Source organism: Megalobrama amblycephala, linkage group LG15 (genome assembly GCF_018812025.1).
Source record: "Megalobrama amblycephala isolate DHTTF-2021 linkage group LG15, ASM1881202v1, whole genome shotgun sequence".
NCBI classification, from domain to species: Eukaryota; Metazoa; Chordata; class Actinopteri; order Cypriniformes; family Xenocyprididae; genus Megalobrama; species Megalobrama amblycephala.
In genome coordinates, this window is record NC_063058.1 from 23,986,934 (window position 1) to 24,014,144 (window position 27,211).

The 27,211-nt window shown below is 34.9% G+C and overlaps 3 protein-coding genes across 6 annotated transcripts in view; 2 read left to right on the forward strand and 1 right to left on the reverse strand.

Annotated features, from left to right (window-relative positions):
* The window catches only part of furinb (furin (paired basic amino acid cleaving enzyme) b), a 118,747-nt gene extending 115,409 nt beyond the window's left edge, over nucleotides 1-3,338 (reverse strand). Inside the window, exon 1 of one of the 3 annotated variants that reach the window (XM_048157689.1) lies at nucleotides 2,781-3,338. The gene's annotated coding sequence lies outside the window, so the exon portion shown is untranslated. Of the gene's footprint in view, nucleotides 1-2,711 lie in introns of all 3 variants that reach the window. The other 2 variants (XM_048157691.1, XM_048157692.1) reach the window with 2 other exon arrangements.
* accs (1-aminocyclopropane-1-carboxylate synthase homolog (Arabidopsis)(non-functional)) lies at nucleotides 2,198-21,460 on the forward strand. Of its 2 annotated transcripts, XM_048157688.1 has the most exons (16): nucleotides 2,198-2,475; nucleotides 5,310-5,920; nucleotides 8,106-8,701; nucleotides 10,843-10,902; nucleotides 11,864-11,934; nucleotides 12,081-12,150; nucleotides 12,292-12,358; nucleotides 13,248-13,345; nucleotides 13,464-13,541; nucleotides 13,946-14,046; nucleotides 15,385-15,474; nucleotides 16,608-16,653; nucleotides 16,748-16,889; nucleotides 18,618-18,760; nucleotides 18,861-19,014; nucleotides 19,879-21,460. In XM_048157688.1, the coding sequence occupies exons 2-16, from the start codon at nucleotides 5,317-5,319 to the stop codon at nucleotides 20,283-20,285; spliced, it is 2,727 nt and encodes a 908-aa protein (XP_048013645.1). In that variant the 5' UTR covers nucleotides 2,198-2,475; nucleotides 5,310-5,316; the 3' UTR covers nucleotides 20,286-21,460. The 2 variants fall into 2 exon arrangements, with proteins under 2 accessions (XP_048013645.1, XP_048013644.1); XM_048157687.1 differs by lacking the exon at nucleotides 2,198-2,475 and having other exon boundaries at nucleotides 4,961-5,920.
* A 2,446-nt stretch (nucleotides 21,461-23,906) lies between these two features.
* si:ch211-256a21.4 overlaps nucleotides 23,907-27,211 on the forward strand; it is a 3,729-nt gene continuing 424 nt past the window's right edge. The window contains exons 1-4 of the mRNA XM_048159434.1: nucleotides 23,907-24,183; nucleotides 24,320-24,513; nucleotides 26,593-26,784; nucleotides 26,860-27,211. The exon at nucleotides 26,860-27,211 is cut by the window's right edge and continues 424 nt beyond it. Coding sequence (XP_048015391.1) covers nucleotides 24,324-24,513; nucleotides 26,593-26,784; nucleotides 26,860-27,170 — 693 coding nt within the window. The 5' untranslated portion in view covers nucleotides 23,907-24,183; nucleotides 24,320-24,323 and the 3' untranslated portion in view covers nucleotides 27,171-27,211. The remainder of the gene's footprint in view (nucleotides 24,184-24,319; nucleotides 24,514-26,592; nucleotides 26,785-26,859) is intronic.

Sequence of the window (27,211 nt, forward strand, 5' to 3'; positions counted from 1 at the left end):
GAAGATAGTTATTATTAGGGCTGTACGATATTGGAAAAAGGAGAGTTGAAATCAAGTTAACTTTATGGTAATGAGCTATGACATATTTACTTTGACCCTCCCGACGGCGGCTGTTTGAACGAACAGTACAGTGTTGTTGGCAGGGCGGCCAAGGCGAATGTTGACGCTCTCGCCGGCGGCGGTGTGAACGCACGGTTAGACCTTCATTCATCTTCGGAACACAAATTAAGATATTTTTGAGAAAATCTGATGTCTCAGTGAGGCCTGCATTTCCAGCAAGATAATTAACACTTTCAATGCCCTGAAAGCTACTAAAGGCATATTTAAAACAGTTCATGTGAGTACAGTGGTTCAACCTTAATGTTATGAAGTGACGAGAATACAAAACGACTTTATTCAAAAATATCTAGTGATGTGCGATTTCAAAACACTGCTTCATGAGCAGTGCTACACTCGATTTTTTTTCTTTCGAATCAGTGGTTCGGAGTGTGTATCAAACTGCCAAAGTCACATGATTTCAGTAAATGAGGCTTTGTTGCGTCATAAGTGTTTCGAAATTTCAATGGTTCACCACTGGGGGGTGTGACTTTGGCACACGCTCCGAACCACTGATTCGAATCAAAAGATTCATAAAGCTTCATGATGGATGGATGCATTTTTTTGGCTTCAAAATCTGGCCCCCCCTTCACAACTACTATAAACCTTGGAGGAACCAGGATATTTTTAAATATATCTCAGATTGTGTTCATCTGAAAGAAGATAGTCATATACACCTAGGATGGCTTGAGGGTGAGTAAATCATGGGTTAATTTTCATTTTTGCCTGAATTAAGCCTTTAAGCTAATTTTAAGCAGATTCAATTAGCAGCTAAGACAAGTCTACAAGACAGGTAATGGAAAAGAGGTCAGGTCATGGAAAATTATTCGCCACCTCTAGTACTCTTATCCGCAAGCCATTTTTAACAATGTCAAATAACTGCCATTCAGGTTAACCGTCCCCGTTATTCAATCTTTCGCCTGTCTCGACAAGACTAATTTAATAACGCAGCCACTTGTGAAAGCTTCTTCTAATGGATAAATGTTGGAGGTAATGAAGGGCTCACCTTTAGAGCGCAACACATGTAAGATGTGACTGAAAGGCTGTTGATTCCAAATCAGTTCCTGTTCTGACATACAAAACAGGGCTTGTGGCTTGTCTTTTCTTCTATTTATAAGGTCTGACAAGGTCTTTGTTTTGTTTTTGGTGTTGGAAACAAGGCAGAAGATTACTTTTTTTTTTTTAGCTTACAAGCAGAACGTGGAACCAGTCCAGAGGGAATTCTGGTAATTGCATTTGCAACCACAACACTGACCAGAAACTATCAGAATAATTGGTTATCAACAGCCTTCCTAGAACTGAAAATTAGTGCATTTCTAGTAAATCATGAATTCCTGGGGCTTCGGAAGCAGATCAAAAAACCAAAATGACATTGGAATTAATGTGAAGCCAGTCACGTAGAACTTCAGGATCTTTTTGGAGGTCGGGCCATCAATCTTCATTCAACACTTCAAATGACTTATTTTTCATATTTAATGACTCTGAGCACGCATTAAGGCCTGAATTGAATGGAAAGTAAGATTATCTAGCTGTCTCTGAGGATCTGACAGATTGCATTCTTGCAAGAGGCGACGTCCCGGGCAATGTTACAGTATGCTGGCTAGGAGGGCCAAATTTTTATAGCGTGCTCTCTGGGGAAGAAAGAACAGTAATTACTATGCCTTAATAACTCCTCATCAAACACAACTACAACTACTAAACCTTTAATGATCCATGATGGCTTGGTAAGGGCAGGAACCGAAGTGCTTAGTCACTCATTAGAGAGAGACAGACAGCGCACAAATAGGTACTCTGTTTATCTTTTTCCCCTCTCTCTCTTGTTAGAATCAATATAGAAGATGACCACACTGCCTGCTCTTAAAAAGCCCTGTGGGTAAAACCAGGTTTCATTAGCAACGCTGCCAACAGAATGAATGTTTCGAGACAAGTCAAAAGACACTTATAATACAATCAGGATCATCACACAGTCATTGAATGAACTATATGAGACAAAGAATATCACAATATTGTCTTTATGCTTTATTATTTGTACTGAACACTGAATTTTCACTGTGTTCACGCGCTGGAGGAGCTCACGTGCACCGTGAATCAGTCAGATCAACGGAAATCGTTCAATTACGCTGAAAGCACCGGGCGCGCGCGATACGATGATAAATCTTTGAAGGATTTGGAGTCAGTTTAGAAAATTTAAAATATTGTTATGTGCTCAAATGACTTTCTTTCTTTCGTGGAAGACAAAATGAGACGAATGACATCAGTCACCATTCATTTCAGTTGTATGGAAACAGGTGCAACGGTGACCGTTACTGTCATTGTGCCGAGCATCTCGTATTTGTGTAGGAAATAAAGTCATATAGGTTTGGAGCAACATTATTCCGGGTGAGTAGGATAACTGAATTATTATGTTTGAGTTAAGTACAATTAGAAAATTACAAAATAATACACCAGACCAGTTTAACAAAAATGTGTAAACGATTTGTCTTGCCACTCGCAAAAACACAAATAAAAAACGGTTAAAAATTCAAATTATTTCGTTCATATGGTATGAAATGTGTTTCAGAAGTTGGATTAAAATGTAAAGCTTTTACAAATTTACTAAATAAAAACTTTCTTACCTTTATCTTCGCCTCAGGTTTTCCGTTCTTATTAGATTAAATAACGACAACATACGAACTGTCATTTACCTCAGAAATGAGACCGTTGACCCCTCCTCGAGCACGAACCGAGCTGTCATTGCGCTTTACACAGCCTCGGGATCCGGTAACGGGCTCACATTTCAGACTACAGCTCCGGAATGAACTCCATTCACGACAGAAATTAAAAGTATATCCACTGAGAAACCGTTCACGGAGTATATTCGCGCCGCTCCGCGAACTCAACTCAGCATCACGCGGCGGGCGCGCGCAGATCGATGAAACTTTCAACAGTGCGCGCGTCTTCCTGTAGTGTAGTCCTTTATTTTAATTATTTATTAATCTTGTGTCTTTCAGTTTCCGTGCTGTACTTATTATCTAAATGTTTGCATATAAAATGAAAACCTCTGATCCGGTGTCATGTGTCATCGGTCGCGTCTGCTTTATTGTTCTATAGACATAACGGGATACATCCGTACACAAATCCCTGGTAATCATAAATGGCCTACAATTCCCAGGAAGTACGTCATGGTATGAGCCTATTTGAGGTCTGCGATTCGCGGGCTCCATCTGTAGGATTCAGATACTCATGATTATTAATTTACCTCATCGCAAACCTCTTTCAAATGCAGTAGCAGTAGTAAATATATATGTGTTTAATGTTACTTATGCGCGGCGTCGCAATGCAATTCTTAAAGAAACAGTTCACCCAAAAACAGTGAAATTTTATCATTATTTACACATCGTCATGTTTTCCAAGACTTATTTTCATTGGGAATGTTAGGAACTGTTCATTTTCTTGGCTTATTTTTCCACACAATGAAAGTGAATGGACATAAACTTCAAGGATAACAGATTTTGCGTGTGTTTTTTTGTTTTTGTGAATAAATTAGATTACAGTTGGATCCTTCTCGGTGTGGAGCGAGGGCTAAATGTAATCAGCATCGTTTTTGCTCTGACAGACATAAATTAGATTTACAGTTTTGCCGATATTGTTACTCCGAAAGCAGTAGAATGCAGGTCACGAATGAAAACAGGATTTTCCTCAAGGATTCCTCTTTGCTGAACCAGCTCTGCTATGCTGACTTTGTTAGTCCATGCAGTTCCCACATTTGGAAAAAAAGAAAAGAAAAAAAAAAGACTTTTTTAAATAAAAAAAAAAAAAAAAATTATTGCCAATGTGTCACAAAAAAAAAAAAAAAAAATATATATATATATATATATATATATATATATATATATATATATATATATATATATATAGTCCCTGCAGTTCCCTCATTTTTTTATTTTTTTTTTTTTTTTACTCTTTTTAAATTGATTTTTTATTGCCAATGTGTCATATATATATATATATATATATATATATATATATATATATATATATATATATATATATATATATAAAGAATAATTGCAAATGTACAAACTATAGTTCATATAACTAGGAATGAAAAGCCCTAATTATAAAATTTATTTAAAAAAGATCAAATAAAAAAATATGAAATAATCTCAACAAACTATATTGCATCCTTTAAAATAAATGAAAAGTGCAGCGCAGGTTACCTTGTCTTAAAGGGACAGTTCACCTAAAAATGAAAATTCTGTCATCAATTTACAGTTCCCTGATTTTTGGGTGAACTATCCCTTTAAGACCACAGCTTCCTCAAATACTAAATTAAGTATGCTTTATTTACATCACACTCTCAAACTATTTTAGAAAAGGATGGGAAAACAAGTGAAATATTTCACAGGCAATCCAACTGGAGCAATATCAGGGGAACAACAATAAAGGTTTGTCTCTCTCTTACAATTTAAATCGTAAATTATTTATACATCATTATAGTATTTGTTTTATTACATTTATTTAATGCTGATTGTAATAGGAATTATATCTATTTTACAATAATAAATATCACCATAAGAAAAAATGTAAATATTTTACAATAAGGTCCTATTAGTTAGCATTAATTAGGCTAATAACAATGAGAAATGCTAATCTTTAATAAAAAGTAAAATTGTTCATCAATACATTCAGACACACTAAAGATATGGGGAAAGGTCGTTTAATTGTGATTATAACATATATATGTTAATTTGTTTTTTATCTTATTCAAAAATATTCATAAATGTCACTAAGTAAAAGTGAATAAACATCACACAAAGGCTCAAAATGCTAGCACTAGATGGCGCGACAGTGCAACAAATGAGTCTCCTTAACGTTCTTCTTTCAGCGCATGCGCAGCGCCGTTCTTTGTTGTCACGGTCCAAATTTATCCCGGAATAAGGACAGCACGCATGTGCCGTGAACCCGGATGTATCAGGACTTGTTTGAATAAAGAACAAAAGCATCGAGCTGAAAATGCATCAAGACTGTTTTTAGAAAGTAAAGGAATCTGGTTCCGGTCCGGGTAAAGTAGGCTACCAGTGCTCGTTTCAGATGATTGATTACAGTAACTCACACTTTGGAGTTTAAATATTTTAATGTATTTGCTTTTAGTCACATAAACGCGGTGCCATACCACTGCATGAACATATTTGCAGCAATCTATAAATATAACACTGTAGCTTTATTTGCAGTGCTGCAATGCATTTGATTCACGTATACGGTAAGAAGTATGAACGCGGCAGCAACTGGTCCGAACCAGAGGTGCTGGAGCTGCTGCAGATCTGGTCGGACGTGCCGGTCCAAACCGAGCTGGTAACCTGTCTCAGGAACCAGCATGTGTTCAACAGAATCGCCAGCACTCTGCGGCAAAAGGGCATCAATCGGACCGGGGATCAATGCAGGGAGAAGATCAAAAAGTTGAAGCTCGAGTACAAACAGAAGACTTTGAGATCGGCGAGGTATTACGAGCTGATGGAGAGGGCTCAGAGTAACCGATCCGCCGCAACCTCAGGTTCTACTCTGCCTTTATGGGGCGGTACGGTGGCGAACCAGATGATCGGACTGCAGGGGTCAGAGGCGCCGGGTCACCCGCCCAGAGCGGGTGAGATCCTGGAGATCAAGACGGAGGTGATGAGCTCGGATGATGAAGCGGCGGGCCCGCCCGAGATGCTCTACGAGTTCGGACCTGTTGATGAGGAAGATGAAACCGGTGCTGAACACAAAAATGCCGGTCCAAACACTGAGGAACAAGCTGAGATGGACGGAGAGCAGGGAAACACACATGTCATCTGTTCCCCATCAGGTATCCTAAACAGTCTGTTGATGAATAGATAAACAGATATGGATGTTGATGCATATTTCAATAATTACAATGCAATAGCAACCAAACGTTGTAGTGCACACAGTATACACAGATATTCCACTATACAGGCACTTGTTGCATAGATAGATACAGTAAATACAGTAGATGTTAACATTTTCACTGGTCCCACCATAGTTTTTGTATGTAATGTTTACCTACATATTGTTTTTATATGTGCCAGAACAATGTTCATTTTTGTCATTAAATCTTAAAGGGATAGTTCACCCAAAAATGAAAATTCTGTCATCATTTACTCACCCTCAAGTTGCTCCAAACTTGTATGAATTGATTTCTTCTGCTGAACACAAAAGAAGATATTCTGAAGAATATGAGTAACTAAACAGTTGATGAGCCCCATTGACTTTCATAGTATGGTGGAAAAAAAATACTATAACTGTTTGGTTACCGACATTCTTCTTCAAAATATCATCTTTCATACGGGTTTGGAAGAACTTTGGGGTGAGTAAATGATGACAGAATTTTCATTTTTGGGTTAACTATCCCTTTAAGTTTTCTTGAATAGAAACATACTAGTTAGGGTTGCAAGATATATCGGCCACCATATTGGTATCGGCCGATATATATTCATTTTTAATGTTATCGTTATCAGCCCAATAAGAAAATTTGGCCGATATATTAAAGTTGATAATAAATCATGGATTTTTCCTTCAGTTCAGACACTTTAGATGTGTAGTGTTCAACATGATGGTTTTGAATTGCTTGAAATATGATTGAAGTCACTTCAAAAAGGACAATACGGTTAAGTTACATAAGTTAAGTTAGCTACATAAAATTATAATGAGAACATAATTGTGTGCTTGAGACATGGCTTTTAATAGTGAAACTTTTGTTTTTGTAATCAGGCTCTCAAAAACTATATAAAATTATATAAAAATTTAGATTTATTAGCCGATATATTGGCTTTCAAGTATAAAGAATTAACGTATCGGCCAAAATTTTAATATCGGTACATCCTTAATACTAGTTTTTTAATTTGTAGCTTCACTTGGAAATTATACGGCTAATCATGGCCACTATAAAATCATAAACCTTTTTTTATGCGATATCATGTAATGCTATATACATTATAAATTGGTTTGTAATATTCGACTCATTCTAACTAATGATAATCACAGGTAGTTATTCTCACAACTTTTTAGATTTTTATGTTTTTTTTGTTTGTTTTTTTTAAAGTCTCCTTTGCTCACCAAGAATGCATTAATTTTGATCAAAAATACAGTAAAACAGTTATATTGTGAAATATTATTAAATTTTAAAATAACTGTTTTTTATTTGAATATATTTTAAAATGCTTAATTTTCAGCATCATTAGTCTTCAGTGTCATATGATCCTTCAGAAATTATTCTAATATGCTGCTCAAGAAACATTTCTTATTATCAGTGCTGAAAAGCTTAATATTTTTGTGGAGATCATAATGCAATTTTTCATGATTCTTTGATTAATAGAAAGTAAAAAAAAAAAAAAAAAAAAGCATTTATTTGAAATATAAATCTTTTTGTAGCATTATATAGTTAATGTTGGTGTTTTGTTCAAGTTAATGCATTTTTCTTTTCTTACTGACCCCAAACCTTTGTATATTTTATACATTAATGCATTTGGCTGGCATGTTCGTTTCCTTTAGCACAATTAAATTTTGCATTTCTTTAGTATGAGAATGAAACCCATGACCTTGTTGTTGCCAGCGGCATGCTCTACCAGTCAAGCTTCTGGAACTCTTTATAATATTTTCATTGCAACAGTGTGCAAAAAAGTAGCTTAGATGTAGCCTTGATAAGTTGTAAAACGTCAAGATTGTTAAGTTGAACTCTGGGCCTGATCTATCAGTTTTAGCTGATAATCCATATTTATTAAGAGGGACTGTGTGGTTTAACAGTGCACAGGCATTGCAGTATTTATGCAAAGCTCATTGTTGTGTCTGCTGTTGGCACTGTTTGTTATCCAGTGCCTTATTTTCAGCAGCGCAGATGTTCTTGACAGCCTTGGCATGTTATCACACCAACTGTTGTTTCAATAGAATTTTGAGTTGATTGTTTTAGTTAATTCTTAATTATGTTTTCAGTTGATCAGACTGACTGATTATTTTTTGATGATATCACTCCACAGATTGCAGTGACCAGAACATGACTGGCTCCTCTGGTGCTGGTGTATCCCCGGCAACCGCTCCCATGGCGATGAGAGACGGAGGTAGCCATGGTGACCAGGAAGGGGTTTCCGGATCGTTCCATCAGAGGAAGCGTCGGCGGGTTGTTCGCGGGGGTGATGGGGTGTTATCGAGTGCTCTGGCTGGGTATCTAAGCTGGCAACAGACAGCGGAAGAGCGTTTCCTCGCTCTGGAGGAGGCCCGGATGCAGCAAGAAGCGAGGGCAGAGGAACGGAGGGAGCAGCAGGAGGAGAGACGAGCGAAGCAAGAAAGAGAACATGAGTTTCGTCTCATGTCCATGTTGACCAGAGTCCTGAGCTCGACACGTGGAACGGAAGACCAGAGCGCCACCACCAGCAGGGAAATGCCCAGCTCCTCACAAACCTTGTTACCCAACAGTGCCAAAGCTGTACCCAGCATGCTTTGTGGTGATCAGACACCCCAGTACAGCTCGTACCTGTCTCGTCGTGGCAACAGCATGCGGCTGCACCAGGGAATCCTGCAGGAAGGCTACAACCAGTATCACGCCAACAAGCACGATGAGAATTCAAACCCTCATGTTAGTCTCCCTGGAAACAGTAAAACTTTATTATTCTTATTCATTATCAGTGTTTTCAAAATTGAATATATAGTGGGATCCATTCATGAAAATGTTGCAAGTTAACATTTTTAATTTAATATATTCATTATCAGCATAACAATTTAGGTAAAGTTTCTCATGTCATAGTTGTCATAGTTGTTATATATATATATATATATATATATATATATATATATATATATCAATTTGATTAACCGTGATTAATTGCATCCAAAATAAAAGTTTATTTACATAATGTATGACTGTATATTTATTATGTATATATAAATACACACACATACATGTATTTATTTAAGAAATACTTAGATGATATATTTATATATAATATATAAATTTAATATAAGTATACTATATTTTCGTTAAATATATACATGCATGTATTTATATATACATATTAAATACACACAGTACACACATTATGTAAACAAACTTATTTTGAATGCGATTATTCGTTTGACAGCACTTATGTATATGTATATAAAATATATGTGTGTATATGTGTGTGAATATATATATATATATATATATACATATATTATATATATACATATATATATATATATATACACAGTACAGTCCAAAAGTTTGGAACCACTAAGATTTTTAATGTTTTTAAAAGAAGTTTCGTCTGCTCACCAAGGCTACATTTATTTAATTAAAAATACAGTAAAAAACAGTAATATTGTGAAATATTATTACAATTTAAAATAACTGTTTTCTATTTGAATATATTTGACAAAGTAATTTATTCCTGTGATGCAAAGCTGAATTTTCAGCATCGTTACTCCAGTCTTCAGTGTCACATGATCCTTCAGAAATCATTCTAATATGCTGATTTGCTGCTCAAGAAGCATTTATGATTCTTTTCAATGTTGAAAACAGTTGTGTACTTTTTTTTTCAGGATTCCTTGATGAATAGAAAGTTAAAAAGAACAGCATTTATCTGAAATACAAAGCTTCTGTAGCATTATACACTACCGTTCGAAAGAAATTAAAGAAATGAATACTTTTATTCAGAAAGGATGCATTAAATCAATCAAAAGTGGCAGTAAAGACATTTATAATGTTACAAAAGATTAGATTTCAGATAAATACTGTTCTTTTGAACTTTCTATTCATCAAATAATCCTGAAAAAAAATATTGTACACAAATTTTTTGTACAATTGTACACATTAAATGTTTCTTGAGCAGCAGATCAGCATATTAGAATGATTTCTGAAGGATCATGTGACACTGAAGACTGGAGTAATGATGCTGAAAATTCAGCTTTGCATCACAGGAATAAATTACTTTGTCAAATATATTCAAATAGAAAACAGTTATTTTAAATTGTAATAATATTTTTAATTAAATAAATGTAGCCTTGGTGAGCAGACGAAACTTCTTTTAAAAACATTAAAAATCTTAGTGGTTCCAAACTTTTGGACTGTACTGTGTATATATATATATATATATATATATATATATATATATATATATATATATATATATATATATATATATATATATATATATATATATAATTAATACATACAGTTAAATGTTTATATAGTTTAATGGTTTATAGTTTAATAGTTTCAATTAAATTAAATTTTGAAAAATTTAAATTTTTAGTTAAAGTGTACTTTTCCTGTGCCTGGCCTTTTTGCACAATTTTTAATAATCTTTTTCCTTAATTAGTTCATTTTAAATCATCTCGCAGTTTGACTTTTTTTTTTTTTTTTTACAATATTCCAATTACAGGATATGTAGTATCTAATTTAATATGATCTCATAAAATCTGCTTATATTAGAGATATTATTGAGATAAATTACTGTATTTCATGTCAACTATGCATCTGTAGTCACTTACCCATCTGTGCTTAGTTCATTACTTGTCTCACTCACTTATTCTGATATTATACAGTAAGCGTTATATAAAACAAGTCTTGGTTTTTAAGGCACTGCTTTGGTTGACGCAGTGGCCACAAGTCTCTTGGGATTTCCAGGAAATTCAACTGCAAATCTGTGTGGTTTTTCTCATTTGAATACACTTTTACTTTTATCTAGCTTCTGCTGTGTGGTAATTTGCTGTGGTTTTTAATATGGTTTATTTCAGGGTATTATAAACTTGGGAACCAGTGAAAACAAGCTATGCTTTGACCTCCTGCAGAAAAGGGTAAGACATATGATTTACTTGTTAAGCATTGATTAGCAAAGATCCTTTTTCTTTACAAAATGACATCGCCAACTACTGGCCTGGGAGCAGAATGCGGCATTTTTAATCCCTGATCCATGTGAACAGACAGCATTGTCCTCTGTACATGAAAAATGCAAAGGAAAACTTTTCCTTTTTTACATTTTTGAAATGTTTAGTGTACAGACTACAATGTTGTCAAAACGATCCCCGTTCACACGGATCAGTGAAAACGAGTGAAAAGTTAGTCCACTAATATAGTCCGCTTGAATGAGTGAATGAAAACGAGTGAGTGCCGCTAAATGCAACAGTTGCCGAGTTGCTGTTAAATAATCGTTTGTAACCTTGCAAACAAGCAGCTCCAGGAGTAATGAATAGATTTATCTTTAAAAGGTGCAGTGTGTAAATTTTAGCAGCATCTAGTGGTGAGGTTGCAAATTGCAACCAACAGCTCAGTCCACCGCTAACCCGTCCCTTTCGAAGCACATAGAGAAGCTACGGTGGCCGTCACAGGACAAAGATGTCTGAGACAGCAGAGAGTGGCCAGTCAAGCAAGTGCGCTCTGTAGAGCAGTTTGTCCGTTTAGGGCTACTGTAGAAACATGGCAGCGCGAAACGGCGAATGTAATGTCATCAACATTATATCACAATATGTGCTGATTTGGCCAGTGAAGAACAACCCAAAACTCCTTGGTAACTGAATAAAAACAAGCTAAATGCCTCTGAGCACTTTAGCAACTGCATACCATAAATTTGAAAACAAGCTAAATGCCTCTCAGAGCACCTTAGCAACAGCATACCAATGTCCTAGCAACCACCCTATTAAGTTTTTCACATGCAAGTGCCACTCACATTGTCTTCAGAAGAATAATATAGTTTTATTACAAAAAGAAAGACTTGAGTTTCTTGGTTGAGTCACTTGTGATTCTTGGTTTCTCCAACAGCTGATGCGACCTGACATGCTTCACATTGAACCTGCTTTCTTACAATACCCTGACTGGAAAGGCCACAGTTTGTAAGCTTACATTACCTATAACTGTTTGTTTTCCTGTAGAAACTATAATTCATTTGACTCTCAATTTGCAGAGAGAGTCAAATCAAGTGCTTAGGTTTTTGTTTCACAGTACTGATGTTCTTGTGTCTGATTTCTTTTCCCCAAAGCCTTCGAGAGGAAGTTGCTAAGTTCCTGTCAGATTACTGCTGTTCTCCCAAATCTCTAAAACCCAAGAATGTGAGAGTTTTTCTGCTTTTGCACACGTCAGCATGATATTAAACCATCTCTATTATTTCTGTTAATCTTCCTCTTTCTTTAGAAAGAGAAATCCAGCTCACATGCTTATTTTCTTGGAATTTTTTTTTTTTTTTTTTGCAGGTTGTTGTTATGAACGGTTGTGGGTCTCTGTTCTCGGCTTTAGCAGCAACCCTCTGTGACCCAGAAGGTATTAAGACCATCTGATCGCTACAGAATACAACTGCAATTTTTATCTTCTCAATCTCTTTGATCAAAAATACAGTCTAAGCAGTAATACTGTGAAATAATATTATTACAATTTAAAAATCTGTTTTCTATTTTCCTACATTTAAAAATGTATTTTATTCCTGTGATCAAAGTTGAATTTTCAGCATTATTACTCCAGTCTTCAGTGTCACATGATTCTTCAGGAATAATTTTAATATGCTGATTTGCTGCTTAAGAAACATTTAATATTATTATCAATGTTGAAATATTTGCTTTTCAGGATTTTGTTCAAAAGATCAGCATTTATTTGAATTAATAGACCTTTTTTAACATTATAAATGTCTTTACTCTCACTTTTGATCAATTTAATGCATCTAAGTATTAATTTCCTTAAAAAAAAATGGACCCCAGACTTTTGAATAATAGTGTGTATTGGCAAATATGTAAATTTTTATTATATTTAATTTTTATCATAACATTTTTAGTAATTGTGTAAAAATTTAAATCAAATGGAGAAAAATTAAACAAACTAAGTGACCATAGGTGTCTGAAAATGTTGCCTGATATTATGTACTTGTTTTACAGATATAATAAAACAAAAGAAGGAATCCGCACACCAAACAAGTTTAAAGTCCAAGATCCATTGAGAAAATGTTTTACTGAAAAATCTCATGTAAAGTAACTTGTAACAGTAAAACATTTTCTCAATGGATCTTGGACTTTAAACTTGTTTGGTGTGTGGATTCCTTCTTTTGTTTTTTATATTATCTGAACTGAATCTACAAACCCAGAAAACATTACTAATATAATATACAAATTGGCGAAGGACTTTTTAATTTAAATTTTTTATTTTTTTGCTTGTTTTACAGACGCCTTTCTCATCCCGTCGCCCTTCTATGGTGTGATAACGGAGGACGTGGGCCTGTACAGCAGTGTCAAACTACACCATGTGCCACTTTATAGTCAGGTGCTTAGCGAAATTCCAGGCGTAATGTTTGATAATGTAACACTGGCATGTTATATAGTGTTTTCTTTTATGTGCCTATAATGTTTGTTTCTATTTGTACATTTTTGTGTTTGTACAGCTCACAGGAAGTGATGTCAGACCGTTCCAGCTAACCGTTGAGAAACTGGAGAACTCCCTTAAAGATGCCAAAAAAGAGGTTATTTTATTTATAGTGCCCTTATTATGCTTTTTCCAATATTACCTTTCATACAGTGTGTAATATAGCTGAATGTAAAAGGTCTGCAAAGGTTTAAAGATCAAGTTCTAAGGAAGTGCACGACAAATAAAGTTATTGTCTCCTAAAAGAAAGAATAGATTCTGAACTGCCAAAAGTCGTCAGCAATTCCACTCTCACTTCCTGTCACATACCTACGTAACAATGTAACAACAAATGTAATAGCCTATAATCTTCATTGGCTGCCCTCGAACAATGTCTGCTTTGACCCTCAAACATTATAGTAGTAGCTGAGGCCTGGAAGAGTTTGCTTTGTGTTGTTAACATGTCAAGAAGATGCTATTTTCTGCAAAAATAGCAGTTTTCTTTATATTTTATTTATATAGGGATTGAACATCAGAGCTCTTATCCTGTTAAACCCCCACAATCCACTGGGAGAAGTATACTCATCTGAAGAGATGACCAGCTTTCTACAATTTGCCAAAATGTGAGTTCAAACAATGTCTCACAAGCACTGAACCAAAACCATTAGTGCAGAACAAACGGCGTATTACATTAAAACACCATGAGAACGATTAGGACTAAAGTTTCATTTTGAGACATTTTATGTGCTTTTGTCATTTTTATTAGTTTTTGTTTTTTAAAAACATGAAATTTATTTAATTTCAGTTTTAGTACTTCCAAGACAACATGAAATTTTAAAGTTTTAATTTATATTTTATTCAGCTTTATTTCAATTAACAAACATGTTTTGATAATTTTAGTTTTAAATAAGGAAAACAACTCTACTATGGACTGATTTAATGGTGCTTTTTTTTGGTCACTTTTAGAGGTGCACAATTCTGGATAAATTAAGTTTCACTTTTTATTTTAATAGATCACAATTTTCCCACTATTCTGAATAGACAACTAAAAAAATAACGTAATTTACTAGAGGTTCTGACTTCAATGTTAATTGCTGTAGTCTATTTAAAAATATATTGAACTAATATGGATTTTTTTTTTTTTTAATGAACCATTTTAAGTGAATGATTCAATGACTCACTCAAAAAGACTTGTTTCATTACTGGATGAATCAGTGTTTTTGAACAAATCTCTTGAATGAATGATTCAATGACATGTACGTTGTTTAGCGGTCACTTGGGACCACCTACTGGTGTAACAATGTAATTGATACAATCTTTATTTGAAGCATCAAGTTTCTTTCAAAAGGTGATTTACTCTATTTTGATCGCAACTGTAGACATCACTGTTTATATCTGAACTATAAACTTTTATCCCAGTGCTTCGTGATAATTTGAAGGTTTGTAACAAAAATAATGTGTGGTTGAAAAGAAGCTGTGAAGTTGTTTCATACCTATACGTGACAACTGCTCTCTCTTACTCAGCAGCAGCGCCAACACTGTAATCCACTAGTTGTCATATGTGTCATACTTAACATACTTGTCAAAGGTAGATGCAAGTGAATCATTTTCATTTAGGAATGTTTAAATCGAGATCGCAATCTTTTAATGATTTATCGTGCAGCTCTAGTCACATTATATTTTTGTAGTATATAAAATTGCATTCTTCCAAACTTCTTTGAGAGTTTCAACCAACATGAGGATGAGTAAATGATTAAAAAATGTCAATTTAGTTTTCATTTTTTGGTTGGCTAACTCTTGGGACTCTCATCACACTTTGTTTTCGAAATGTTTTCATATGCTTCATTAAGGTGCACATTATTGAGGAGAAATTACATTTGTGTTCACGCATGTCATTTGAATTTTAATTTCTGCCCTCAAAGGCACTCACTTACTCATTGTTTCTCTCTCATATGCTCCAGGCACCGGCTTCATGTGATCATAGATGAGATTTACATGCTCTCTGTGTTCAACGAGACGGACACTTTTCGCAGTGTTCTCAGCTTGGACGGGTGAGAGACATGCACACAAACTATCTCTGTCTTATTGCTGTGTTTTGTTTATTCTAATTTACTTAGTCTTGTGCTTATTTAACTGATATGCCCTGAGCTTAAATTGAAGAATACTTCATTAGGTGTCAAGGAAAATTGAATTCAAGTCAAACCACTTAAAGGGGACCAATAATGCCCCTTTTACAAGATGTAATATAAGTCTCTGGTGTCTCCAGAATGTGTCTGTGAAGTTTCAGCTCAAAATACTCCACAGATCATTTATTATAGCTTGTCAATTTGGGTGTGAGCAAAAACACGCCATTTTTGTGTGTCCCTTTAAATGCAAATGAGCTGCTGCTCCAAAGGAGGGCTGAGTTTTAACAGCTCACACTTCGGTTGCTCAACAACAAAACTGGAGAATCTCACGCAGCCAAAATGAGGATTGTCAGTAACAGTGTTCAGCCTTACATTGTTCAAACCGGAGTCGGACACTGATGGAGAGACTCAAAAAGAAGTTACAACGACATTTCTGAATAGTTAGTGGATAAATTTATGTAGTTGCTGTGGAGTTGATTCAACTCATCAACTAGCATGTGCCGTCATGTTAATCTTTTGTGCAAATCCAGCGTTGATTTAACCCTCGTTTGTGAAGCAGTCCGACATAAAATGACAGCATGGCAACAACACTCTACTACAACAACTCTTCCTCTTCTCTAAAGCAGCCCAACATGGCCTCGCCCCCTTTGTTGCATGTTCTCGGGGGCGGGGTTTATGTAAATGTTGGGGTTTGTGATGTCACAAACCTGGGAAGAAGCTCGTTGTAGTCCCTACCAGCCATTTGTTGTAGTCCTTAAACAGAGAATTCTTTAAAAGAAAATATCACCCTTTGCATTGAAGTTTGAGCGCTGTAACTTTGCAGATGTTGTTTATGCTCAAACAGCAACATTACACATTAAAGTTAAAAAAGTGAAATCATAATCAAGGATCCCTTTAAAAGTGAACACCCACTTTTCTTTTCTTTTTGTCTCATTTAACATTTTTGGGTGAATTATTATTTTAATCTTTATTGTAATGTCAGAAAGGGCTGTTTTTGTTCAGGGTGCATGTGAGTGTGTTTGTACTAATCATCACAAACTACACAAATGTTTCCACAGGTTGCCAGATCCCCAGAGAACCCATGTTATGTGGGGCGTCAGTAAGGTAAGCCTCTATTTGAACTGTCAAAAAAAAGCATTTCCTCAGATTCTAGGCTTTGCTGCACTGGATTCAGACTTTCTGTTGTGTACACATATAGGACTTTGCAATGGCAGGGATGCGAGTTGGCGTGGTCTACTCAGAGAACAGAGATTTGGTACAGGCACTGGATCAGTTGGGCGCCTTCCACGGAGTCCCGGGACCCACACAGTACCAGATGGCCCAGCTTCTTCGAGATAGAGGTACATACATTTTCTCCCTTGCTTTGTTAAAGTTTGGCTGTTTTTCTTTCTATGGCCGATTCACAGTTCCCATATTTTCTTTGCTGTCTAGTATGAAAGATTAGTATTGGTGTGTCCCAAAATATATTATCTCCAAAGAAAAGTACTGTTTTCTTCATGCCTTTATGGACTTAAAGGATTAGTTCACTTTCAAATGAAAATTTCTGCAAGCTTTACCCTCAATTCACCCTCAAGCCATCCTAGGTGTGACTTTCTTCTTTCTGATGAACATAATCAGAAATATACGCAAGAGGATTAGGGCCAAGCAATAATAAAAAAATAAAACCATCTTGAGATTAAAGTTGTTAAATTCCGAGAAAAAACTCGTTAAATTTAGAGAAAAAAGTCGAAATAAAATGTTGAGAATAAACTCGTTAAATTACAAGAAAAAACTCGTTAAATTTCGAGAAAAAGGACGAGATAAAATGTTGAGAATAAACTCGTTAAATTACGAGAAAAAAACTTGTTAAATTTAGAGAAAAAAGTCTAAATAAAATGTTGAGAATAAACTCGTTAAATTTCGAGAAAAAAGTCGAGATAAAATGTTGAGAATAAACTCTTTAAATAACGAGAAAAAAGTCGTTAAATTACGAGAACAAATTTGTTAAATTATGAGAAAAATGTTGTTAAATTTTGAGAAAAATGTCGAGATAAAATGTTGAGAATAAACTCATTAAATTACGAGAAAAAAGTCATTAAATTACGATAACAAATTTGTTAAATTATGAGAAAAATGTTGTTAAATTTCGAGAAAGTCTAAATAAAATGTTGAGAATAAACTCTTTAAATAACGAGAAAAAAGTCGTTAAATTACGATAACAAATTCGTTAAATTATGAGAAAAATGTTGTTAAATTGAGAAAAAAGTTGAGATAAAATGTTGAGAATAAACTCGTTAAATTACGAGAAAAAAGCTTGTTAAATTTCGATAACAAATTCATTAAATTACGAGAACAAATTCGTTAAATTATGAGAAAAATGTTGTTAAATTTCGAGAAAAAAGTCGAGATAAAATGTTGAGAATAAACTCGTTAAATTACGAGAAAAAAACTCGTTAAATTGAGAAAAAAGTCGAGATAAAATGTCGTAATTTAACGAGTTTATTCTCAACATTTTATCTCGACATTTTTCTCGAAAAAAAAATACATTTTTCTCATAATTTAACGAATTTGTTTTCGTAATTTAACGACTTTTTTCTCGTAATTTAACAAGTTTATTCTCAACATTTTATCTCGACCTTTTTCTCGAAATTTAACGAGTTTTTTCTCGAAATTTAACAACTTTAATCTCAAGATGGTTTTATTTTTTTATTATTGCTTGGCCCTAATCCTCTTCCGTAGAAATGTATAAATAAATATCCTGACCCATCCAGGCTTTATAATGGCAGTGAACAGGGGTCACGACTAAGAGCTAAAGAAAGTGCTTCCATTCACATCCAAATCCATTCAGTTGCTTTGATGAATCGACCAAAATATATGTAATTATTCCCTGATAATCTTTCCTTCCGGTGGGCAGTTGACCATTACGACTGGATCATGAATCATTGAGTTGAACTCAAGAACCGTAACAACCGAATTTATGAACGAATCATTTAGACTGATTTGTTGGCAAGATCTGACTCAAAAGAGTGATTTGTTCACAACAGCAAACAACTGAGAGAGTGTTGTTGCTGTTTTCTTGCTGTTTCCAGACTGGCTGAATAGCGAGTTCCTCCCAGAGAACAGACGCAGACTAAAAGAGGCTCACAGCTACCTGACAGAAGAGCTGAAGAAACTGGACATACCTTTCCTGCACAGGGGAGCGGGATTCTTCATCTGGGTGGACTTGAGCAAGGTGAGAGGTCACAGAATAAGCTCTCACAGCACTTTTAGAACGGATGTCTGCATCTAAACTGTTTAAATCTGTCAAGTTCAACTAGTTTGTGTGTGTGTAGTATCTGAAGGAGAAGACGTTTGCTGAGGAGCTGTCTGTGTGGAGGTGTTTCCTCAAGCACAAGGTTCTGCTGAGCTGCGGTCAGGCCTTCTGCTGTGAGTCTCCAGGCTGGTTCAGAATCATCTTCACTGAACAACAGCACAAACTACAGCTAGGTTTGTTGATCCATCTCATTTCCACTTTACTTACTGTTTTCTTGTAGTGTCTTATATGTAGTTTGGGGGAGAGGGGTAAGCTGTGTTATATATATATATATATATATATATAACAAAATTACTAGTATTAATATTATTACATATTAGTATTACATTTATTAATAATTATTATTATTAGTCACTTTATTTATAAATTATATATAATATATCTATTATTGTTATTAATATTTAGGGCTGTCAAACAATTAATCGTTTACAAAATAAAAGTTTACGTTTGCATAATATATGTGGGTGTACTGTGTGTAATTATTATGTATATATAAATACACACAAATTAATGTATATATTTAAGAGAAATATGTTATTTATGTACAAAATATTTGTATTTATATATAATATAAATTATATAAAAATATAAATAAATACATATACTTGTAAATATTTCTCAAATATATACATGAATATGTTTGTATTTATATATACATAATAATTACACACAGTACACCCACATATATTAGGCAAACTCAAACTTTTATTTTGTATACGATTAATCGCGATTAATCGTTTGACAGCCCTATTAATATTAATATCATTACTACTATGATACTATTGTTTTTGTCATTATTATTCAAATTATTATTCAATTTAATTAAATAAATAAATATATATATATATATATATATATATATATATATATATATATATATATATATATATATATATATATATATATGTGTGTGTGTGTGTGTGTCTTCATCAAAATATTCTGAAGAAAAAAATTTTGCAGCAATTTAAATAAGTGGCACAGCCTACCCCAAACCATCTGACATTGGCATTAATACTTTTCTCATTGCTGTTCTTCAGGTGTGGAGAGGATTAAAAACGCGTTAGAAGAGCTTCAGGACTCTTCGATGCTTAAGACGCAGCGGACAACAGACAAACAGGATGACAGCAGCGGGACAGCGAGGAGGGAAGATGCAAAGACAATAGATGAGTGCAAAAAACAGACACTTAAGACCTCAAGCGTTCAAACCAAACATGACACTGTGCGCATTAAGACAGAGCCCGTCTCATTGGCTGATGAGAACTTTGTGATTCTTAACGGCCAATCCGACATCCGCTCAGAGAGTCTGGACTCTCTGATTGGTACTCTGCGGCAGCAGATCCGCTCGTCTGATTGGCTGGAGAAGAACAAGCCTGAACTAGCTGCTGGAAAGGACCCTACGCAATTGGATGTTTTCACAGACCTCCTAGAAAAAGCCAGGAAATAGAGTAACAGTTGGTAGAACTGTCAATACAAATACTTTTTTAATGAATGAAATGTTCACCTTATGTACAGTTTAAAGGCAAAGTCTGTGATTGCAGAAAGAGCACCACTGCGAACCCTGTAATTAGAGACTGAAGCAGAATTGTGGAGAGTTACCACAGCAGTATAGGAAAGTGTTGTTATTATTGGATGTTTTTATACTTTAATTATTACCTTGGCCGTCACAGTAATTGGAGACTGGCCCTTTAACTGCGCTCATTTCAAATTCTAAGTATCCAATCTATTGTCTTTAAATTGATTTGAGGGGGTCTTAAAGAGCCATAAAGAACCAATTCCAAATGAAAATCTAACTTTCAGAACCTAAAACTTTCTTCTCAGTGCTATTCTCTGCAAAACAAATCCTATTATTAATGAGGATTTTGTCTTATTTTCCTCTTAAAATATTGAAATATCCTTCAAACAAGATGAATTTACTTAAGCAACACTGCATAATGTAATATTGCTTTAATTCAAGTGTATTTTATTTGAATGCTATTCTTAATATTTCAAGCAATTTCTTTTCAAGTAAATTTATCTTGTTAAAGATCCCAACATTTGAAACAAGAGACAGATATTTATTTTTAACAAGACCCCTGATCATTTCAGTCATATTTTATCAATTTGAGCGACAAATATCTATGGCAAAAAATCTGTTGCAGCTTTGCAAAGAGACTTTTATTGAAGAATAACTTTTATTGATTAATTACAGCAAACGGACCCAAGTTACGTTTTGGAGAGAGTGGAAAATGTTTTTAAAAAAATAATAATATTATTATGTTACTAACATAAAGTGAACCTCAGGTGAATTCATGTATAATATGACCCCTCTAAATTGATTTAAATAATTTTTAGGTTTTGTTGAGGGGAAAAAAAAGCTTTTTAATTGACTAGGCTCTCAGTTTTGGGATAAAAGTTGATGTTTTAAATATTTCTTTACTTTTCAACACTTTTTATCTTTAAAAGATGAATTTGTTACATAAATGCCTTGTTTTTGACGCCATCCAGGGTGTTTTTCAGTTCCTAAGGAAAACGTCTTTGGAAGCTGCTTGTTTCAGCTCTTCATTGGTGTTCAATGTTTTAAGGGCTCCTGACTGAACGAATGAATTAATCGTCAATTAAAATGTTTTATGTTAAATTACATTTTCATTGTGTTATGTTGCTCCTTTACAATGACCTGGGACCAGAGGCCGCTGTCTCGCATGTATTCGTGAGACTACGGCAAAACTGATCTCAGCTCTGTGGCAGAAAGCAAGCAACAGGAAGTTACCATTTTTAGGGGTTTCCTGTGAGCCCACCTTGCTGGAGAGAGGAGAGAAAGTTCTTTCCTGTGCCGTTTAGTCGTTGCCATGACGACACAGCAGCAACCCTTGTGATGTGTTGCCACGGTCACTGTGGTTCAGTCTCTGGTGTCGCTTACCAGTATGACATAAAAAGCAAAAAAGGAAGGGGCCGTTTACACAATGCAGTTTTCAACCAAAAAGTTTTGTATGCATTTTGGCCACTCATTTACTTGACAATGGTGTTTTGGAGGCCTGACTTTTAAAAGCTGGTTTCAAAGTGCAAGTTTTTAGCATAATCATCTGTGTAAACTACAAAATCGTGCATTTGTAAAAACGGTAACGTTGTGCGCATGAGTTGCATGTTCAGTTTATAGGCGGTGTAGTGGTTCTTTACAAGTGACATTGCCATCTACTGGCCTGTCAGCAGAATACAGCGTTTTTAGTTTACTTCATGGATCTGTGTGAACGGGGATTATTTTGTCAATGTTGTCGTCTGTATGTGAAAAACGTAAGTTTTTAGCACATCGTTGTCTTGTAAAGTTATTATTGCCCCCTAAGTTATTATTAGTTTATATATATATATATATTATTTAGGTCAATGACATGATGGGTCTTTTTTTTTTGTCCAAAAGCCTTAATAATAAAATAAAAAGATATTACATCCAAAGTATGTAAAGTAGTACAACTAGATCTCTTTTATTTAATCCAAAAGGTTTTAATTATATTTTGCTACATATAAAGGTATTTTAAAGATTTTGAAGTGTCAAAAGGTTATGCGGTTTAACTGTCCAGAGGCCAATACAGCCATTTCATTTGTGATTAAAATATATTAAAATGTAGTAAATGTATATATTTTTTTATTCTGGCATGATTTTATAACATCATATATCAACATATTGCAAAATGGTATTAAAATTGTGTAGAAGTCGTTGCTTTGTAATGAGAATGAATGTCCGGAAAAATGAATTTCATTGATGTCATTCGGAGTAACCAATATAAAGGGACCATTTTGGATCAAGTCATGCGGTCAATATCATGTGACAGGATGTGACATCATTCAGACACCTGCAAAGGACCACATGGTCGTGAAGCAAAGTAACTAACTCTCTTTAAACTATTTGAAAAATTCATTTTCATTTGCTCATACGCATGTCCCGAAACATCAGGTCATTCGGTACAACTGCTATAAAACATGGAAAATGTTGCAATATTTTAAAAACTTGTACTAAATAAAAAATGTTTGATTGCTCTTTTGTTAGCTAGCTAGATATCAGTCTGTTAGCATTGTTTGAAAATATCGTCATTCGGTATAACCAAAAGTGTCATTTGGTACAACCGAAATTCTGGTTAAACCAAATGACTTTTTTGGTTACAAATCTTGTTAAACAAATTACAAAAGCAGTGTTAATTGATTATAAAAACCACAATCTCATTGTTAACACTTAATCAAACTTCAAAATTAATTATATCTTTTTTTACACTTTTTAAAACCTTGTTTATCAATGACCCTATGCAACTGTCCAAACAAATGAACAGATTAAACCTTTCTTACAAACAAATGTTATAAATATCAGTAGTTTTAAAGCTGTTGAAATAATTGAAAAACTTTTGTCCAGAAATGTGTGTGTTCTCAAATGTCAGGGTGGCACAGATGACAAATATGGCTCTTTTATTATGAACTGACAAGGTAATAACAGTAAACATGGTAATGCATCATCCAGATGACCCCAACTGATCCTTGTGGCAGAGTTAAAAGGTTTATAAATCTCTCTCAAATACTGGTAAAAAATGCTAATTTCAAGTATGGGTAGGTTAGTATACTTTCCATGTCAGTTGGTACAACTATAGTGTGTGTATATATATATATATATATATATATATATATATATATATATATATATATATATATATATATATATATATATACACACACAACTATTTGGTTGTACCACCTGACATAAAAACAGGAAAAAAAAAAAAAGAAAAAAAAAGAATTTAAACACATTAAAATGTTATTTAACAACTGAAACTTGTTTAAACACATTGTTCATGATTAAAAATATGCATTACATCAGTTTCAAAAAAAGATTTTTAGAAAACAGCTTTATTTTTCAGTGATGTAATATAATATATATATATATATATATATATATATATATATATATATATATATATAGTGTGTGTGTGTGATAGTATCTGTTTTTATTCTCCGGTTCTGAATGTTCAAAGCCTACACATTCTCCTCTGAGCACAGTAGACTGATTTATAAAATATCACTTTCACTTTCCAAACCCCACTGAATCACAGGGTTTTCTGGGGGAATTTAAACACTCGTGGTGTATGTGTGTGTGTTTATGCGAGGGGGAGTTTCCATTACAAGCGGGTCTCCACTGTGGGTCGAGGGAAATCTTTACAGTGTCATATTACAGCGTTGTGAGGGGGAAGTGAGAAAGACGCGTCTGTACATCCTCATAACACACTGTTGTTTCTGCCTCTGATTCATTTGATATTTGAAACGTGATCAGTCACTGTCGTTCTGTGTGGAATCGAATCAACGTTTTAAAGACTTCACAACCATTCAAGGTAAGGAAACCCATCAGCGATTACTTGGTTTTCTGAAGAAATTTAACAACTGTATTGTTTTAAGTTCCGTTTCCAGCTAAAATATCAACTTTGTTAGTTTAATATTATGTCTAACCATTCATTTTTTTATCATCAGAGCAATGCAAGGACCAGAACTGATTGACTCGAGGAGTCGTTTTCGATTTATTGAATCATGCCTTGGCTTGATGGGCTGTTTGTGTATCAGCTATGCGATCTGGACACCTCATTGGCTGGATGAAAGGGGTCTGTGGTTCTCAGGGAATGAGACCGGACCGAAGGACAGCTGGAACACCGAAGACATTGCTAAAGGTGTGTGATGTGTTTGCTTTTACCACATACCTTAGGGAATGAAAGCTATTCAGAAGTGTCATTCTAAACGTTTGGTTAAAAAAAAAAGTAGAATTATTACATATTGCTATTTTAAATAATATAATATAATGGGTCTCCTTACAAGCCAAACAAAAAAAGTTTATATATATATTTATTTATATGGTCATATTTTATCTCGCCTTGTGAAAGAAGTGAATCATGACTGCTACTAGTGCCCCCTCAAAAAAAAAATATGAGCATTATGCCTCCGAAGCTCTTTTACTTGATTTTGACCCGTCTAAATACTGAAACATAACATTTTAGGCGCCCACGTGTGGCCTTTGTTAATTTTATACAACTGCTTTGGATCTTAGAAACATACATTCATGTGGCCTCTAAAAAAAAATGCGTTCCTGTTTTGTTTCTTACTTTTTAGGCCTTTGATAGCACTATTTTTGGAGTATAGAAATATATAGCCGTAAGGTCTGATTGGAGCTGAAAGCTTAAGAAAAATTTTGTGGCATTTTTGCAAGTTTTGACCTGCTGAGAAGTAGAGCAGCATTATAAGTGGGAATGTTTGAACTTCTTCTCCTGAGTTTCCAACGTTGGCGTAAAATAATGATATGGTTTTGTGTTGGAGGGGTTTCTACGCTTCGGTGGGCTGCAGCAGATAGGCTGTGACACGCTGAACTCGCATTACTCGCATGTTTTATTAGTTGTAGCCTGTCTGGTTTTTCCCTCAGTTCATTTTTTTTCAGAACAAGACAAGTGAAAATAATTTAAGGATGACGTTATGACGGATCAGTTCTTTTTTAAAATAGTTTCACAATGTGATGTTCTTCAAGAGCACTCAAACTGAAATCATTGTCATGGTTTTATGCTAGACGTTCTTAAAGGGATAGTCAACACAAAAATGAAAATTTACTCACCCTCATGCCGTTCCAAACCTGGCGCATTTCGCCTTCTGTGGAACACAAAAGAAGATATTTTGAAGATTGTTGTTAACTAAACGGCTTTGGTTCCCATTGAGTTCCATTATATAGAGTTCCATTATTATAACACTTTCAAATGCCCAGAAAGCTACTAAAGACGTATTTAAAACAGCTCATGTGACTACAGTGGTTCAACTTTAATGTTATGAATCGACGAGAATACTTTTTGTGCGCCAAAAAACAAAACAAAATAACTTGATTCAATAATATCTAGTGATGAGTGATTTCAAAACACTGCTTCATGAAGCTTTATGAATCTTTTGTTTCGAATCAGTGGTTCGGAGCGTGTATCAAACTGCCAAAGTCACGTGATCTATTGAAATTTCAAAACACTTATGACGTAACTAAGTCTTGTTTACTGAAATCATGTGACTTTGGCAGTTTGATACAAGCTCCGAAACAGAAATTGTTGGATAAAGTCGTTATTTTATTTTTTATTTTTTTGGCTGTTAACACATTCATACTATATTAAAGGAACACTCCACTTTTTTTGAAAATAGGCTCATTTTCCAACTCCCCTAGAGTTAAACAGTTGAGTTTTACAGTTTTTGAATCCATTCAGCCAATCTCCGGGTCTGGCGGTACCACTTTTAGCATAGCTTAGCATAGTTCATTGAATCTGATTAGACCGTTAGCATCTCGCTCAAAAATGACCAAAGAGCTGCGTAATATCATCGCTCCTGCTGCACCCATGGTACGGCAGCAAAGTTCCTTGATTATTACGCCGGAACGAGAGTATAGTTCCTAGCCATATCGGCCTAGAAAATCGCAACTTTTCATTTTCCGTCTGTCTTAGTACACGATGTAACTACAGAAGAGTCAAGTTTTAAATAGGAAAAATATTGAAACTCTTTGGTCATTTTTTTGAGCGAGATGCTAACGGTCTAATCAGATTCAATAAACTATGCTAAGCTATGCTAAAAGAGGTACTGCCAAACCCAGAGATCGGCTGAATGGATTCAAAAATGGTAAAACTCAACTGTTTAACTCTAGGGGAGTTGGAAAATGAGCCTATTTTCAAAAAAAAAAAGTGGAGTGTTCCTTTAAATTCATGTATATTAAAGGTGTTTTGGTCTGGTTTCCACAGCTCTGGAGGCTGAGAGAGTGTTTGCATTGGTCGCTTTCCTGATGTCTGTGAGCTCTGGAGTGCTGTGCCTCATGTTCGCCCTCTGCTGGACGTCTCAAACGGTGCGCTCCTATTCGAACACTCGCTCACTGCTGATGGCAGGCCAGGCGCTTGACCCGACCACCCTGCTGCTGTTCACACTAGTACCTACAGGTCAGTACCTCGATATTTGGCTTTCTATTGCCACATAATGTACATGTTTTAACCTTCTCCCCATTTTCTTTCCAGGATTTTTCTTTTTTCTCAGCTGGGCACTTTTCACGCATCAACATATTAGTGAGATCAGGGATGACATCACTCGACTTGGACTTTCCTATTGGCTGGGAGTGGTGGGCTGGGCTTTGCTATTGGCTTTGCTGCCTATAGTCTTCCTGGCGGAAAAGTGTGTGGTTCCCGATATCCTGCCGGAGCTAATACAGTCCACTGATATGTGGTGTAAGGCCCCGGAGGTTGCACACGCACGATCGTTTAGTGAGGGTTGCCATTGTTCACAGCACAAGTCTCATCCTGACTTCAGGAGGTACATGTCAATGCCTTGAACGAGAAGAACGACGAAGCAAGGAAATGCACAAGAGAAGAG

Bases quoted from the DNA above. Each gene is read 5' to 3' on its own strand.
- accs (XM_048157688.1), top strand. From the start codon at position 5,317: ATGCATTTGATTCACGTATACGGTAAGAAGTATGAACGCGGCAGCAAC. The intron at 8,702-10,842 runs GTTAGTCTCCCT...GGTTTATTTCAG, and splicing joins ATGAGAATTCAAACCCTCAT to GGTATTATAAACTTGGGAAC. The intron at 19,015-19,878 runs GTTTGTTGATCC...GCTGTTCTTCAG, and splicing joins ACAGCACAAACTACAGCTAG to GTGTGGAGAGGATTAAAAAC.